The 18111-nt window shown below is 55.5% G+C and overlaps 3 protein-coding genes across 3 annotated transcripts; all 3 read left to right on the forward strand.

Moving 5' to 3' along the window:
• Positions 1-2987: 2987 nt before the first annotated feature.
• Positions 2988-4133, forward strand: JKF63_01649 (uncharacterized protein; the record flags this gene model as incomplete). Its single annotated transcript, XM_067897695.1, has 1 exon — positions 2988-4133. The coding sequence occupies one exon, from the start codon at positions 2988-2990 to the stop codon at positions 4131-4133; it is 1146 nt and encodes a 381-aa protein (XP_067753852.1).
• Positions 4134-5934: 1801 nt separating this feature from the next.
• On the forward strand, positions 5935-7839 carry JKF63_01650 (uncharacterized protein; the record flags this gene model as incomplete). The annotated part of the gene is made up of 1 exon (XM_067897696.1): positions 5935-7839. One exon carries the CDS (start codon positions 5935-5937, stop codon positions 7837-7839), a length of 1905 nt encoding a protein of 634 aa, XP_067753853.1.
• A 4028-nt stretch (positions 7840-11867) lies between these two features.
• Positions 11868-17486, forward strand: JKF63_01651 (uncharacterized protein; the record flags this gene model as incomplete). Its single annotated transcript, XM_067897697.1, has 1 exon — positions 11868-17486. The coding sequence occupies one exon, from the start codon at positions 11868-11870 to the stop codon at positions 17484-17486; it is 5619 nt and encodes a 1872-aa protein (XP_067753854.1).
• Between the last annotated feature and the right edge of the window lie 625 nt (positions 17487-18111).

Raw genomic sequence — 18111 nt, forward strand, 5'->3', positions numbered from 1 at the left:
CTCAACGGGAACATTACACTTCACTTCTCTCCCTCCTGTCGGTCGAACCGAGCGGTTCGTAATTCTTTTTGGGGTTTTCTTTTCCTTTTTTTTCTTCCCCGCACCGGCACCGCACTGCAGATTTGGCGGACATGACCAACCAGAAAATGCGCAGAGGGTGACGTGTTAGGCACCGCTCTACTTATTTCTGGGCATGTATGCGTTTTTGGCTTCTCTGCGAGTGTGGTGGAAGGGAAGGGGAGTATGCAGGTGCCTCGTTCGAGCTCCTTCGGGGGGTGCGCACGCGCGTTTGTGTGCGTGCGTGCGTGCGTGCGTGCGCGTGTGTTTCTGCGCCGATGTCACAGCGCGCTTGTTGCTCTCGCTGCTCGAAACTCCGCTAGCATCGTAAGACCTTTTCGCCCTGGTCGTTTCGATTGGTCGTTGATCCGCGCCATCTCGCCCCTTCCCCCCCTCTCCTTGAGCGCATGACGTACATACACACAAACTCTTTCTTTACCATTGCTGCCCCTCAGTGCCTCAGCGACGCCCCTCATCTGTATGGCGACTGCCTGTTTCCCTGGTGTGCTCGCTTTTTCTTTTCGTAAAGTCGGGTCATTACTTGCGCTGCTGCTGTTCTCTCTCTCTGTCTCTGCTATCCTCTCTTCCCTTGTAGTGGTACCGGCAGCCGCCGCACTGCGCGGATGGAAGTCCAGACCCCCTCCCCCACGCTCTGTAGGGTGAGGAAAGGGGGAACCCCCTCCAGCCCGATCCCACAGGCAAAGTTGCCGCAGTGTGGTGGTCTGGCTCTTCCGCGATGGCCTTACTCGGCCGATGCACGTCATGCCCGCCATCGGACCTCAGAGGTACCAGGTGAGACTGGAAGGTCTCGATCAGGTAGCAGCCGACGTCGCGTCCACCTCCGCCAAAGAGGGGTGTGGGTTCGGGAAGGGGTGGAGCGCCACGGCTGCTACCGGACACATCGCAGCGCGACCGCCGTGCGCACGTGCTGTCAAACACAGCGGGTACGGCAGAGCGTGTCCAATCAAAAAGAGAGGCATCCAGGGGGTCAGTGGGCCGAGAGCGCTTCGCTAACAGGGCAAGAAGAGATCTGTGCAACTCAACCCCCAGTGTGCGTACATGCATGCGGGGCATGCAGCACCTCGGATCTGCAACCAGGTGAGCGGATGATGCACCGATGCCGGAAATACGGCGGCGACACCCCCGAAGTACACCATCGACACCCGCGGACCCCCGATGTGGGGAGTCCCCAAGCCCTTTTGTGCGGTGCAGCGGCCTGAGGCGGCAGTTGACAGAGACGCATGGCGCATCGGCGGGATGCAGAGCCTCATGGTGCTCTGGTGTGAAGCTGGCCAAGGACAATGTGGAGCTCACCCGGTACGCACGGCAGGCCACCGCCGATTACCACCCCGCACGACAGGCATCATCGCTCCGGCCCTCGAGCAGGACACGGAGCGTGGTCCGCGTGTGAAGGCGCAGCGCGTGTCGCAAGAGGGGACAGGCGTGGACAAGAAAGGCCCGTTAAGAGGGGGCGCATGGCCCGATTCGAGGGCACTCACGGCTCTTCCGAGGTGACTCGGACGATAGAGCCGTGAGTGCACCGAGGGCCGGTGTGCTGCGGCTGTATGCGTATCCTTGCTGACTCATCCGCTGTAGAAGTGCTCGTTTGGGGGGGGATGTATTTTCTCAAGGGTGTCGAAGGTGTACCTCGATTTGACTGTGTTCTGCTGCTGAACGCTGCCGCTCACCCCACCCCCACCCCACCTCCCCGATGAAAGGGTGCATAGGAGGAGGAGGAGGAGGGAGGGGGGATATATATATATATATATACATACATATATGTTGGTGTATGTGCCCCTTATTTTTTTGGAGTGATGGGCGACAGAGTATTGTAGCGAGTTGCTCACGGTTGAAAGGCAACCGAACCTTCTGTTTTTTAGAATCTATGACCAACATTTTCCCTTGTCCCCGTACTACTACACATACAGTCACAACGTAGCTGTATGTGGAAGAGCGGGGGAGAGGGGGGGGGTCACTCTTGCTTCTTCGAACTCCTATCGCGGAGCTGATTGTCTTGCTCATTTGCTTTCCGTAATTCGCCGTGACATGGTGAAAAAAAAAAATTTGTCCGATGCGTATTGCCTCATCCTGCTTTATCACTTGGTTGCGCACCTGTTTTACACCCATGCATACAAGCCTTCACTTTTTTCCCTCACTTTCGGGCATGTCGGTGACTTCAGCGCGGAACGCATCTTTGCCGTCATCACCGCAGCGGTAGCCCTTCCCGATATCGCCGTGTTTTCGGGTTTGGCTCTCGCCTCCGCTGTCCCTCTTTGCTTGGAAAAAAAAGGAGTGACTAACGTGCTGAAATCTCATCGTCACACACACACACACCCACACACACATATATATTACATAGGCATACATCTTAGATGGTTCTGTATGTCTTTCAAACTGAAGCTGGGGGTGTCTCATCATGTTGGGAAAATGCAGAGCTCTCTTTCTGTGTGTGTGTGTATGTGTGTGTGGGTGGGTGGATGTGTGGGTGGGCAGCTATTATCCCTCCAGACGCACACATTCCTCTCTAAACGGTTCCGCTGTTCATGAGGAAGGGAGGAGAGAAATAGCGGCAACTCACGAGCATGTGTATATGTGTAAGTGAGATGAATAAACATCGATGTGTTTTATTTGTTCGACCTATAGGCCCAATCCCCATGTAATCCTTGATCAACAGCTTTTACTTTCGATGACCCTCTCCTCCTGTGTGACCTTCTCTTCCTCCCCCGCCCCACCCTCGCACGCGTACATCCCTCACGTACACGCACATACATGAGCACACGGGTTTTTTTTCTTCGCATCCTCTCCATACCCCGATCCGCAACAACCAGTCGGTCCTTCTCTTCCCGACACCACCCAACTCTCACCCCCTCTGTCCTTTCTGTGACGGCAAAGAAAGAAGACCGCTTCTGGAGTCGGTCGATAGAGCCATCATGCAGTCTCAATCCGCAAAACAGGCGGAAGCGGATGGCTACATGAAGAGCGCCGAGAAGCATCTTGAGAAAAGGATGTTTCACTTCAAAGCAAACTATAACGGCGCTGCAGAGGACTTTGACAAGGCCGCACGGATCTACACAAACCTGCATAACTACCCTAAGGCGTGTGATGCATGGACGCGCGCCTCGGGGGCCCATAGTAAAGCTCGCAACGAAGCCAACGCTGCAAACTCCATGGAAAAGCTCGGTGACTTCGCCTCTCAGTGCATACTCGATTCAGAGAGTGCCATGTCGAGTGTCAGCACTGCTTGCATGACCCAAGTCCCCGTCGAGCGTCTCGTTCGAGATGCCCTTCACGCCTACGAGGAGGCATCTAAACTTTATGGTGTAGCCACCAATGGGTCAAAGCAGGCGGCTGCGCTCAAGAAGGCAGCAGACGTGATCTCACGCTCGCTTTGCACGGCACGGCACAGCCGCTCCTCTGGCAACGACGGCCCCGCCGCCGCCAACATTGTGTACCTGCAAACGGAATACAGACGCATCGTTGAAGATGTGATCAAGCTGATGGAGCGCAACTGGGAGGCAATGGAGTCGAAGCCGTTCGACCTACCGGACATCTACAGGTCTTATATGCTTTTCTGCCTCCGCTCGAGCGACATCCAGGGTGCTGTGCAAATTGTAAAGCGCATGATCGGAATCATCTCGACAAGCCCCGCTGACGGCACGTACAATGACAGTAAGAATCTCTTCCGCCTTCTCAACCAGCCCGCCAACGCGGCAAAAGCTGGCCTCGAAATTATTGTGCTCTGCCTCAGCACATCCGTCGATGACGGGTACACGTGGGCCAAGATGGAGATGGCTCGTCTCGGTGCTGTGTTTGGCTTCTGCAACTCGTCAGAAGAACGAGCGGCAGCAGGGCTTTTGGCTGCCTACGCCGATCGTGACGAGGATGCCCTGCGAGAAGCCCTCAAGACGCATTCATGCTTGAACTTCCTCACAGCCGACGTATCGCGAATTGCGAAGAAGCTCACCCTTGGGGGAAAGGGGCACTCCAATGGGGCAAATACATCAGCGGCGCCGTTGCCGCCCTCCTCACAATCACTAGTCAACGCATCCGAGTCGGACTCCGATGACCTCCGATAGACGAGAACGAAGGAACCGCTCTCGCTCCCGTTGCCTCGTTCCCACCCTCGCCTCCCCCCCCCCTCTCCCACACACCTTTCACAGCTCGTTTTATGTAGTGTCTACACGTGTAGGGGTGAAGCGTGCCAAGTGATCCGTAGTGCAGCTGGGGGGGGGGGGGGGGTTCTGGAAGAGAGGCTCGCCGCCTCACCAAATCCTTGTGTTCGAAGCTCCCTGAGCTGGTGGATCGATCACCTGACCACCGACGCCTGCAGCGAGGCGCATTCGAGAGACCGGCAATATCAAGTATATTCGTTCATGTGGTTTCCATCCTGTGCGTTCGAGGTATTCTCTCTCTCTCCTTGTCATGGCCGGCCTGGTTGCGTGGACACTCATACTTTTTTTTCGCTTTTTCGGGATCGCCTCGTCGCCTGCGTTTTTTTCTTGTGTGTGTGTGTGTGTGTGTTGAGCCTTTTCTTTCATGTCGCTCTCGTTATACCTCATCACAAGAAAATCCTTCCGAAAGAGCGAGCCGATGGCGCATACACATGCGGGCAAAACAAACAAGTGAGAGGTGTACTCTCCTTCTCAGACTTGTACCCGTGAAAAGAGAGGGGGTTGGGGGGGCTGTGTTCGCAGCCCCCCCCCCCCCAACCCCCTCTCGCCCTCAAACCACTCCGGCATGACTCACTATCGGATGTACCGATGGGTCGAAAGGTAGCGTCTCACGAATATGTGTATCTATACATGTCCATGACAAGAGAAATAATAGAGGACACGAGCGGCACACAACACGCGTGTTGTGTGCCAACTCGCTCTTTTCTCCCCACCCACCCCGCGCCCCTGTACCTGGCACACGTGCGCCCCTCTAGACCATGACTGCACATAATCCTCTCCCTTTCACCCCCCACCCGCCTGTCTGTGTGTTCGTCTATCCTCCTCCTTGCTCTTGCGCTGGTCCCTCAGCACTTGTTTTCAACGCTATCCTTTACGTCGCCCGCCGGGTGTTCTCTCTACCTTTGCCATCTGTGCTGTTTTCTTTAAAGCGTCGTTGGCATTTGGGTATTCCCCCACCACCACCACCACCACCGCTTTTCCTCTCTCTCCCCCCCCCCTCCTCACCCACCCACCCACTCCTCGTCTCCTGTCGCCCTCCCTCATTTTTTCTGCTCTTCATTTTTCTTGCTTCGGAGGGGGACACTAAGGGGGAGGGGGGCAACAAAAAAGAAAGAGCAGAACAGACAAAACGCCACAAACCATCAAAACACATCACAACACGCGGACTCACAAACCGAGAGAAAGGGAGGAAAGAGAGAGTTCTTCACCCCTTGGTGGAGCAACAGCCACGCTTACACGTACACGAGCATCTAAATATTTAAATCCTTTGTGCACTGTAGCAGCTCTTTGTTTCTTTGACATATATATACACACACATTGATATATATATATATGTGTATATATTACTAGATTGGGTGTGTGTGTTTTTGGGGGGTTCTCGTTTGGGTATTCGTTGGAGTTTTGTTGTATTGCCACTTTATTTCTCGGCTCGGTAGTACGTGGTAGTGTTTGCTGAAGATTGACAACTGCGCCTACGCCTCGCTTGCTCTTTGTTCGCGGAGTCTGTGCTCTTTCCTTTCTTTCTATCCGTGAAAAAAAGTAGGAAGGACGTGGCACGACCTCTCCACGCACACAAACAAACAAACAAACACACAATACACATACACATCTCGCCCGCGGCCATTCATTCATCTCCCCCTCCACGCCTTGCTGGATTTCCCCAAAACGCCACGAATACATAAATAACTTTTTTTATCTATTCGAAATGTCGGAATCTGCAGCCCCTCACGAGAGCTTCTGGGATCAGCATCGCCAGCAGCAGCAGCAGCAGCAACAACCGATGCAAGTGACCCAAGGTGCCCTTGGCGCCATGCAAAACAATAACATACAGCTTCTGCAGATGCGTGTTGAGACCTTGGAAAGGCAAGTGGCAATGCTATCTGCTCAAATCATGACGATCGTATTGAACAAACCCTTTCAGGACTACTCAGGCGTCACGTACGGAATGTCGCCTCCTGCATCGAGCGTCTCACCGCCGTCTGCTATGCCGCCGCAGATGCCAGCAAACATGTACTACTTCCAACCACCCGATATGCCCTCCGCCGCTCCGGTTAACAGCGCCCCTGTAGACCACAGCAAACCGTCGAAGCAGCTGGAGGATGAGCTCCAGCGCATGGGTGTATTAACCTATCATGGGGCCGCCGCTGGCAATAAGGCGGACTGCGAGGCGGCTGTGGCAGCTGCCAACATTTCCCTGATACACAACAACGCCATGACCTCCCCTACGAGTGGGAACACCGCCTTTCCGAGTGTAATATCGGGTGTCAGCAGCCCAAACAACGTCGCCGCAGGTATGTCTTTCATGACTGGGCAACACGAAGTCGCCCTCACGCCACAGTCGATGCTGATGCCGCCAACCTCCTCTCCGACCAACATAAGCAACACGCTTTTACAGAAAGCGTTCGGGTTCTCGGACCCGTTCACCAGTGGGGCCGGCAGCGACGGCATGAACGTGAACATGAACAACCTTCAGCGCAGCTGTGCAGTGACGCTGGACCCGGTGCAGAGCACCAATGAAACCCTCGAGCAGGCGTGTCAGCAAACAAAGATTCGCGTTCTTTGCCTGAAAAGCTGCAAGGGCATCACGAACCTGAAAGCCATCGCGCGCCTGCAGAACCTGTGGCTCCTCAATCTGCAGGGTTGCTCACACGGTGTCGATGACAATGCGGTGCGCATGATCGCCACGCACAACACACGCCTCAGCCGACTGAACCTATGCGGGTGTGATCGCGTGACGGATGCAAAGCCGCTCGCGCAGCTCTTCTTCATGTTTGACCTCAACTTGTCCGGCACGATGATCGGTAACGCCTCTCTGGAAGCGATTTCACGCGGATGCTGTCAACTCAGCCGCCTCGCCATCAACAGTTGCCAGCATCTGACGGATGTGTCAAGTGTGAAAAATCTGTCAGAACTAAAACTGCTCTACTGCCGCTACTCGGAAAACATAGATCCCAGCACCATTGCCAGCGTACTTACAGGTATAGGGAAGAACCTCCTCACACTCAATGCGGACGGCATCCGCTTCCGTCAGCTTGACCTCTCGCTGCTTCCACACGCCACTGCCTTGAAAAACTTCAACTGCAAGGACAACACCCAGCTGGAGAACCTGGACTGGATGCTAAGCATCCCTAACGCGGCAACGACTTTTGAGTCACTGGAAATGCTGGATGTGGAGGGCTGTGAATCCCTCACGAACTTGGGGACGCACATTACCTCGCTTAAGAAGCTCAAGACGATGCGTCTCTCGAACACTGGCATTACTAATGAAGAACTTGCCCGCATATCGGCCTGCCCGGCGCTAGCTGCCATTCACCTCGAGGGATGCGCCGGCATCACGAACGTGGAGTGCCTCGCTAAGGTGCCGAGTCTGACAAAGGTGATACTGGATGTGCGCATGCAGCACGAGGACACCAAGACAAACGGCGTCGCTGCCCTGCGCCAGAAACCCGGGGTTGATGTCATCTTTTCCGCAGCCAGCACTCACCACGGACAAGGTGGCTTGAATCATCGTATGAACACGACGCCCACGGCGACACCAACGAGCCGCTTTGCCCCGTCGATCCCAACTGTCGGCCCAAACACCGTCGCGGAGGCGTTCGCCTTTTCATAAAAAAACAAAAGACGGTCTGCATTTGAACAGAACAGCAACCATCACGATGGAGGTGCTGAGAACCCGTCTCTTGGAGAGGTCGAACATCGGCTCTACCCTTTCCCTCTCCCGGTGGTGTCTGCCAATTGTTTTTTTTTGCGTGTGTGTGTGTGTGTGTGTGTCTGTGTGTGTATGCATGAGCGCTTCTTGGCAGTAGCGTGACATTTCCTTTTTGATTCGGTGCGCCTGTATAGAGTGTCTACAATGGGAGGTGGCGTGGAGTCGACGGACGTAGGGAGTATTCTCATGCTGTGTGCTGTATAGCACGCACAGGAAAGGGGAGGGACTTCTTTTTTTTCTGTTTGTTTTCAAACGGTGAGGCTACTCTGCACGCGTGTAGACACCTCCTCCGCTCTTTAGGAAGTCCTGCTTCCACCCGTCATTTGTCTCCTCTCTCCTTCCTTCAATCACATGGGTACTCACACACACACACACACACTCGTTCTCCCGCTCAGCATTTTATTGGGCTTGATGTGTCTGAGTGTGAATGAGATTGTGCATTTTTCGTTGCGCCCCATCGTTTCACCTGGCCTGACCGTGCGCTACGTGTCGAGACGATCCAGCTCGTGCCCACAGAATGAGAACGAAACACAAAGGATTTGTGCAGAAGGCTGCCTTAGCATGTACGCAGGTGCCACTCGGGGTGGGGGATAGGAGCGGAGGCAAAAGGAAGATCTTTGAGGATGAAGCAAAGACACGAAACAAAATTGCACGGGGGAAAAAAAAGAGGGGAGCCCAGACAGAGAGACTCCCTTCCCTTTCCCAATTCTCTGTAAAGGCATGCATATATATATATATATATACATATATCTGTTGTCTGTCTGTGTGTGTGTGTGTGTGTGTGTGTGTGTGTGTACACATATATATTTATTTATGTAGATGTCTTTGTTGCTGTTTCCGTGTGTGTTTAAGTGTGCTGGATGTTATGTCCCCCTCTTATTTTGATCTGGCATGGCTGTTAAGAACTGCTTGTGTGCGGTGCCGAAGGAAGCGGGGGGGAGGGAAGGAGGGAGGAGGGGGCGTAAACGTGTGTGGACCCTCTCGCGCTTTGCTGTCTTTTTGTGTTTTTATATATTCTCCTCCCTCTTTCCTATTCCTGGACGAACAGAAGCAGTCTAAGAAGAAACCTTCGCCGAGGTGCGGGTGCACCAACGTAGTGTGTAACATGAAGGCGCACTATACGTTTTTTCTCTTGTGCCCCCCCCACCCCCATCCACCCAACACCCTCTCTTGCGATATGTGGAGGAAAGATACCGCTCGATGACAGTTGTCATTACCAACCCGAGGGTGGCAGAGAACAGAAAAACGAAATTCCTTTTCTGTGCACGCGCAAAGAGTAACAGCAGGGAGGATCCCGCCACTCCCACACAAACAGACACAATGCACACCGAGTCAGGCCGTAGAGCTACGTGGCGTCAGAGAAGCTGGATGTCATTGGTGAGGAGGTTTTCACATGGATTTGGGAAGGGCTTGTAGATGAGAAGGGGGTCCCTCCCCCCACCCCCCACCCCTCTAAGATAGTCGGGGCCCACGCCCCCCCCCCCTTCCCCTTTATCACCACCTCCACCCACCAAAGAACAAAAAACAGCGCTTACTTCTCTTCACCGATACTGCAGGGCCGCTCAAATAATCACAACTCCCAAAAAAAAAAAATATGCTGAAGCATTTGAACGGAAAACAAAAAAAAGTTATAAAATTGACCACCAAATGGAAAGAAAAGAAAAAATGACACAAGAGGAGGAACCGGTACGTGCATAAGACGCGGGCGATATACCCCAAACTTGGATCCGCAGGTCCCCCTCGCTTGCCACTCTTCTCTCAGACACTTGCACACACACACACCATCTCGCGCGCGCACGCTCCTGGATTCTTTTTTCGTTTGCTTACTCGTTTGTGTGTTTCTGTGCTTCGCGTCTACCAATAAGGGTCGAAACAAGAGGGATAAATAAAGGGGGAGAGGGGCAGAGGGGAGGGGGGGAGGCCGATCCACGGAACAAAACAAAGAAAGAGTCGAAATGCTGAAATGGAGGCAGAAAACAACAACAAACAAAAATAACGGTCAATGCAGTCCCTCGGACTGTGCCTGCCTGTGTGTGTGTGTGTGTGTGTGCGTGTGCGCCTTCTGGGATAAATGTCAACTTACTCGAATTTTCCCTCCCCTTTTTTTTCCCTTTCGAGTTTTTTTTTTTTGATCTCTGGAAGAAAAAACAGCAACACGCGAATTCTCTCTCTCAGGCATTTCAACAACACACCGCACAGACCTGCGCTCATGAGGCGTATCATCGCCCGCCTTGATCTCCCATGAATCTCGAAAACCACGCAATAATGATAATACCCACACTCACACGCAAGGACACACAGCAGCGCAACGGGAAGCCCGTTTAGCGTGCACCGGCAGCGGCACGTGTAGCCCTTCACTGTAGAACTCCTCGCATGCAACGACTCAGTGCTACTGCCTGGGAGCATCGATGTGAAACAGCAAACACAGGAGATGTGGTGTTAGCCCTCTAGGCTTGTACGGAGTCGAGGGGTGGCTGACAACCAGCCCTGTCCCATCTTTCGAGGCTTACCCAGAACTCAACCCCCTTATCGTGCAGACAGACAGGCACCTCCTCCCTCATTTCTTTTTTTTCCAACTCGATCGCTCTGTCTCTGCTATCCTCTCTTCCCTTGTAGTGGTACCGGCAGCCGCCGCACTGCGCGGATGGGAGTCCAGACCCCCTCCCCCACGCTCTGTAGGGTGAGGAAAGGGGGAACCCCCTCCAGCCCGATCCCACAGGCAAAGTTGCCGCAGTGTGGTGGTCTGGCTCTTTCGCGATGGCCTTACTCGGCCGATGCACGTCATGCCCGCCATCGGACCTCAGAGGTACCAGGTGACACTGGAAGGTCTCGATCAGGTAGCAGCCGACGTCGCGTCCACCTCCGCCAAAGAGGGGTGTGGGTTCGGGAAGGGGTGGAGCACCACGGCTGCTACCAGACACATCGCAGCGCGGCCACCCTGCTGCAGTACAAGCGGGCAAGTTCCCCCCCCCCTATTCCCCTAACATTACGAACAGCTACCGCAGCACTGCGATAAAGTGGCACTAGTTGGTGATAAAGATGCCTGTAATATTCGGTTTGATGGGGGAGGGAGGGGGGAGAAGGAGGTGACCTGGATAACTTGCTTGTTCCTTTGTTTTGTTTCTGGTGCTGGCGGCTTCAGAGTGAGGCCTGCTCATCTGACCCTCTCAATTACTTTGCAGTCTCGCCAACGTCGTATACACACACACACATATATATATATATATACAGACTACTGTGTTCATGTACATGTTGGCCTCTAATCGCTTCTGTGCGAGACTCGCCGATTGCCCATGGTGTAACTCCCCCCCCTTTCCTCCGTCCCATTACTACACACACACACACTGACAGAGAACACGAAAAAAGCACGTAGTCAATTGGTGCGTATTGATGCTTCCCCTTGAGAGAAATTTGGATTGGTTATCGCTTTTTCACAACTTGTCTTGGCCTGTCCACTGAGAAACTCCTCAGATTACGGTGTGGGACAGCTTGCAGGTGGTGTGGTGCGCGAGAGGGCCCACTTCTCCTCTATTAAGTAGCATCGCTTATCGCCGATCTCACGTCTGTTGAAGTTCGCATATGCATACCCCCTCCACACACACACACACACACACACGAATCCATAAAATCATTGTGAAAGTGTGTGCATCTGTTCAGTTACTCGCCTCCAAATCCTCACCCACCCACCCACAACTCGCCCTCCCTCCTATATATATATATATGTATATGTATATATCCACTATCTTCGGCATCCCACTGGTTTTCGCACTTTGGTCGGGGCCGCCGCCTCACATTGCACACGGAGTGGAAAGATCCACCTCGACACAGGGTTTCCCCCCTCCCCCTTTTTTTTTAGCGGCTGCTGTTGGTGTTGGTGGTTTTTTCTTTTTTTTTTAGGCCCGCGTGCGCAGCCCTGCCGTTATCCATACATGCAAATCCCATCAACTTCCCGCGCCACTGGCACACGTCCCTGGCCTCAGCATGCCTCGGGAGCAACGAAAAAAGTGCCAAAGGAGTCACCCGCCAAGGGTGTAGCTCGGCAGTCGACCCAAACGCGGAACATACGCGCCGAAGCTGTCGTACGGCACATTTCCCAACTACCGGCATTCGTGGCCTGGGCATCCGGAAACCCTGCAGCGACACCCAGTCTCGTGGAGAAGTACTTGGATTCGCAAGTGGCGGCGGTGGTTGCGCAGCTAGACCCCATCCACCAAGCTGGCAACTATGAACGGCTTATTCTGCTGCTCGCTGAACTACTTGAGGGTGACCTGGCGATCGGTGTTACGCCGCACGTGGTGCTGTGCGGTGTCATTGACCTCATGCACAGCTGCGTCACTGCAATCGCCAAGGGGGAAGTCAGCATTTACGAAGAGAAGCGGAAGAGTGGACAAGCGTTTTGCGGATCGGCAAACCCGGCACTCTTACAGTCGTTGCGCAGCCCAGAATCAACCTCTGCCGGCACTGTCCATTTGACCCAGCCGTGCAGCAGCGTGGCTCCGGTCGAAAGCCTTCTCCCCCCTCTGGTTGAACAGCCGTCCAAGTTGCTGAAAGAGACACGCGGGGATACCGAAATGGAGGTTTGGGAAAATTACATGGCCACTACCCGCGCAGCCATTGTCCACGCGACATCCTGCGCGAGCCCCGCGCACTCTTGTGCGGCACCGCTTAAACCTGCCGCACTTCCGTTTGCGACGCCCTCTGCACCATTGGTGACCAAGTGCTCACTCACCGACGCACTATGTGCCCTCATTGACCGCTGCACCGCCACGCCGCTCGTGTGTCTCACCCTGAGTGACCAGCAATGCCAGGCGACCGCCGTGAGGGATCTGCTGCGTGCGCTAGTGACGATCATACAGGGCATCGAGGGCAACGTCGATGCTACTCTTGACCGGGAAATCACCTTTTCCTCCACCAGCTCCTCCTCTGTTCGCCACAACCGAGTCGCTGCGACGGCGGCATTTGATGTACAGGTGGTGCGCTTGATAGCTTTGAAGGGCATCTCGCGGGTGCTCGCCACCTACCTGGAGGGCACTGACGCCAAGGCGCCGCAAACGCTGATGTTGGAGGTTGACGATCTTGATACATTGTCTCTCTTTGAGGATGTAACACATCGGTGGGAAAATATACTCGGTGTGCTCGCAAGTGAAGAGCACATCGATAGGGAGCCCGTAGGGGCAAAGGAAAATCTGAGAGTAAACTCAGAGTGCGGTGAACTTGACTCATTGGCGTCTCTGCCAGACCGTCGCAACGGCGACGATAGCAGCAACGCTGCTGCTCAACTTCACTGGATTCTCCGCATTGCAAACCAGATCATCGCTGCTCAGCGGCAGCAGACTAGCGGCGGCTGTACACGGGCCACGCCTCGCACGCGACTACTTCCCCCGCGACTCGTCACTCTGGCACTTCGGACGTTGTCACAGATCTCCGCGGCCAGCCTACCCCCTTGCCGTGCCGCATCGTATGCACAGCTGTGTGCCGATGTGCTTTGGGGCGCATCACTGTTGGCACCGAGAGAAGCCTCATGCCAGTTTGTGTACGGCTCGATGAGCCCTGGTGGCCTTGCTGGCGCCTCGGATGGCAGCAGCAAAAGTGGATCGAGCATCAGTGGAAGAGCAGAGGCGAACCCCCCAGCTATGGATCTCTTCATAGGTCTTCTCCACCAGTTCAACGAGAGCCATAGCACCGTGCACTGCGAACTGCGTGACGACCTTGTTTGTCTCTTCGCGTTCCTCCTCCGCCATGACATTCAATACGTGGAGAAAGAGCTCACTGCACGTCGTGCCGCGCAGAATGGAACCCAACGAATGTCTTTGAGATCACAATGCTGCCCTTCTACAGCCATACCTGTCGCTGAAGCTCACGTCACACCGCTGGCACTCAGCGTCGCGACCGTGGAGGCGATCAACGCCGTGGCAGCGCTGCTCTTCGAGACAACGTGCGGGGCCGAACTTACGACGACGGCGTATGGCACCGCCGCCACAAACACTGCAGCAGCAGCAGCGCTTCAGTCAGGTGGCGTTGATAGCGATGAAGCTGTCCCGGGGTCGTTCCTCTCCATCGATGCCGCGCGCCGGCATGCGCTACGCTTTCGATCCGTTGCCACCTCGGTGGCACGACGGCGCGAGCTGCTCGATTTGAAAATCTACGGTTGGCAACTTCTTGACGTCCACAGTAGCTGGCAGCTGGCACACCTCACCTATCGTGAGTACATTCGCTGCCACGACACCGCAGCCCCAGCCGTGGGTGTGGCGCCGGTTTCTCAACCTCAGCATACCGGCCCCGTCGAACAGGAAACCGAGAAGGAAGCCAGCAACGACGCCGTCACCGCAACGCTGTGGGCAATTCAGCTCTCGCAACTGGGCTTCGTGGATGTCCTCCTCATGTACGTTGACGCACGCACAGACGAGGCAGCCGTAATGGCATGGACACAAGAAGAACGTTTGCAGCTAGAACTGGAGGCCTGGCAACTCCTCACATCTATGATCCTCTTTGCACAGGAACTGAACGATCTATCAGGTGGACTGCAGGTCCGCCGTCATGGCGAGTCCAGCCAGGAGCCCCCCGCACCAGAGCAGCAGCAGCAAGAAAGCAGTTTGCCGCTCAGGATGTCAGTGGAAGCACTTGGCAAGGAAGACTTCGACAAAGAAACGGGAACCTGTGATAAGGACATCGACGACGACAACTCGGGCATACTGTGCAGCGCTGACAAGCACTTCATCGCCGCCGGTGGTGTCCAGGTGGCTCTCCACTATTTGTTCACTGCACCAGCCAAAGCTGAGGCTATTAAGCGGTGGGCCCTCGTCACCCTGGCTGCCATCGCGCGGGCGAACACCAGGCGTGAAGCGCAGGAGTGCTCAGGCAACCTCGAAGAGAGAGAGCTCTCTTTCGTGCAGACAGTCCTGGCGCAGCACGCCCCATCGCTCGTCCCGTTTCTCGTACAGCTGATTAAGGAAGTCGACTTGTACGTCGACGCTGCCGGTGTCCCAGAACCGGTGCCGCCTATCATCTCTTCCGTCTCTGCGTCTCTGTCTCAAACGCCTTCGCAGTCCTCAGAGGGGCACCGCTGCGCAAGAGAGGCCAACAACTTCGGCTTTGCAGCGTTGCCCTCTGTTTCTGGAGAACGTTGGATCTGGCTGCCGAGGTCGGTAGCCCACACGGCCCTCGTTGCCTGGTGCCTGCTGCGCAGCATCGGGGATACCGTGTTAGAAGAGGCAAGAAGGATGCGAGAGGCGTCGGTGCCGATGATCGACGATGATGACAGCAGCGGAGAGGATGACCAATCCCGAGACAAGGTCGAAAGTTCAGAGACGCTGAAGTCGCACTCCTCCACGGACACGGCCAGCACGAACAGGCGAGAAAGCGTTGAGCGCGATAGAGACTCGCTTCGAATTTGTGCGTTAGCAAACCCGCAGCCGCACAATGAGCTGGCTCCATCCATCCCCAACCTCTCGTCTTCTGAATCTTCGCTGGGCTATCTGGTGGAGGGCGGCAAAGATGTAGCCGAAGGGGGTCACAGTCGCCTGACCGAACACTCGAGGGCGACTGGCAGTGACGCCTCAGCAGCGGAATCGCTCAACGACGCCTCAGCGCAGGAGTGCAGGAGCGCGCTCCTGCGCTGCGTAGATTCTGAAGTATTGCGCATACCAGAGCTCTTTGCGGAACAGGGCGGCGTAGGTGTGCTTGCGTCGTGGCTACGACATGTCCTGCGCCTCTGCTTCTCTGCGCGTCCGAGGCCACCACCGGTCCCGCAGTCCAGCCGCGGCGCAAGCGCGGCGCCTCAGCTGACAGCAGAAGAAGTGGCGAACCTAGAGCGCTATGCAAACACCTTCCTGCTGCTCCTCGATGTTCTTCGTGCGAATGTCATGGGGTGCGAAAATAACGAGATGCAGTTTGTGGAATCTGGAGGCGTTCACGGAATACTGGACCTCATGGAGGCCTGCGCGCTGGCGCGGGGTCTCATCGATAAAGCCTTCCGCCATGCGCGTCTAGCGGTGGCAGATAGCTGCAGTAGCGCTGCCGCCGGTATAGAAGGCTGTAAAGAGCAGAATGATCTGCTGAACTACGCCACAACGCTTCTGTCTGACCTCCTGGAGAGTTGTCCGCGCGCCATTGATGCCTTTTTCACGTGGCGCAGCCGTCACATCGTCTTATCTCCGCTCACCCCGGACGTGCGCGAGTGTCAGCTGCCCAGCAACGATGGTATTGAGGCGGTGCAACTGCTGCTGTGTCTCTGGGTGTCGGAGATGCCAGTCCGAGAGACCGGCAGCCTCCCCGCCACCCCTTCAATCTCATCCGGCCTAATGCTTCTCCGATTCCACCTGCGACCAGCTCTGCGCACAGCGTTGAGAGAAGAGTACGTGTGCCGCCTCTTGAGCCGACGTGCCAAGCTGGAGGTGCTGCAGACCGATGTCATTCGCAACTACTACCGCTACTTGCATGCGGAGGCGGCGCCGGGAACAGCGTCGAAGACGGAAGACGTCCCGGACGCTGTGGTGCTCGCATACATGGAGAAGCTCGTGTCTCGCAGTGGCAGGAACTCTTTCGCGGCGCCAGAGCAGCAGATCCCCCTTGTCATATACCGTGCACTGGGGCTGAGCATGAAGGTATACGGGTGCTTGTCCACTGTCGGGTTCGATTCGCTTTGTGCTGCAGAAGCAGAGACACTCGAGGCGCCGTCAATGGGAGTGCGCCTCTCTTCGCTGGAACGGTCTTTGCTGATTCAGGTTGCAGCGCTGCCGGCGTTGTGCGTGGATGAAATCAGCGCGGCGATGGCGGAGGTCGCTCTCGAGGGCCAACATCTACTCGATGACGAGGTGAATCCCGTGGGCAGTGACGCCGGTGACCACGCCAGCGACGCGTCAACGGCGTGGCGGCCCACGACGCCGGACCGGCGAGTACTGTGCACCGCTGCAGAAGAGGCTGGGGTTCGTGGCAAAGAGATTTATCAGCTTATCGAGCTGGGGGTACAGGTGCAGAAGGCGCGCAATTCGCAGCTCTTTAACCGCTTCCTTGTTTCACAACTGCGGCAGCCGGTAGGGCAACCAGCGGATGGCCGTCCTGGCGCCGTCAGGGGTTTGTGGAAGACGCAGCGGCGCCTCTCATTCACACGCGGAAGCGCCTTAGTCCTCGACAGCGACAAAGCCGTACCTTCTGCTGCCGAACTCTCTGCGCGCCTCTCGACCCGCCTTGCAGCTGAGCAGCAGCAACAGCAACAGCAGCTCATCGCCTCCACCGTGTGTGTGCCACCGCATCTCGACGGCACGCAAACCAAAGGTTCGGTGGGCGAGGCCCAGAGCACAGCGAAGCAACTCGGCGATCCACTAGCTCTGCTGGGCAGCAGCCGCACCCCGTACCCCTCACTCATGAACACCATCGATGCCGCTACCCATGGCCAGCGCTTCGCCATGTCGTTCAGCGTTGTCGCCCCGCCCCGGCGTCCGGCTGTCCCTTTGACGCAGCGGCACAAGCAGCGACAGGCAATGATCGCGCGAAGCCTGCGCAGGTTTTCTCAAGATAAATCCACACCCCAGAGCCCACACGATCCGTAGAGCGCGTGCGCTGCTTTTGTTTTTTGCATAAAGTCGTGATACGGCTAAAGCCCCCTCTCCCACTTCACTGGTGCGGGTCGCCCAGGAGTCTTTGAGTGTGTATCGTAAACTTGAAATGGGTCGCCTCGAGGCCTGCTGTAGTCGTAGAATGTGTGTTGCGTTGGTGCCTCTGCCTCCCCCACCCACCCCCTCCCTTTTCTTTGCCGCCATCAGAGTAGCCCGAGCGTACACCACTCTGTGGTCAGTGAGTTTGTCTATCCACTGCTCTTGTCTGGCCCCCTTTTTTACCCATGTGGTTGGCCTGCATAGTGAATTCTCGCTATGGACGGACTTGCGCAAGACGTACACTTTGTTGTTGTGGTGGTGGTGGTTGTTGTTGTTTTTTGGGGGGGGATATTTTTTTTTCCTATTGAGGTCCAGATTGTGATGCTCGACTAGATGTAACTTCTCCTACCGGCTTTCTTTGAAACCGCCTATTAGACATTTGCACATGCATCTTCTGTCTTTTTTTTTCACGCTCCGTGTTTCCTTTCATGTACATACAAGTGAGTAAGTGAGCGAAGGGCCGGGAAAGGGCGTTGACATTGACGTTGGTCCTTGGCGCCTCACCGCCCTTTCACCCTTT

Source organism: Porcisia hertigi, chromosome 34, assembly GCF_017918235.1.
Source record: "Porcisia hertigi strain C119 chromosome 34, whole genome shotgun sequence".
Lineage (NCBI taxonomy): Eukaryota > Euglenozoa > Kinetoplastea > Trypanosomatida > Trypanosomatidae > Porcisia > Porcisia hertigi.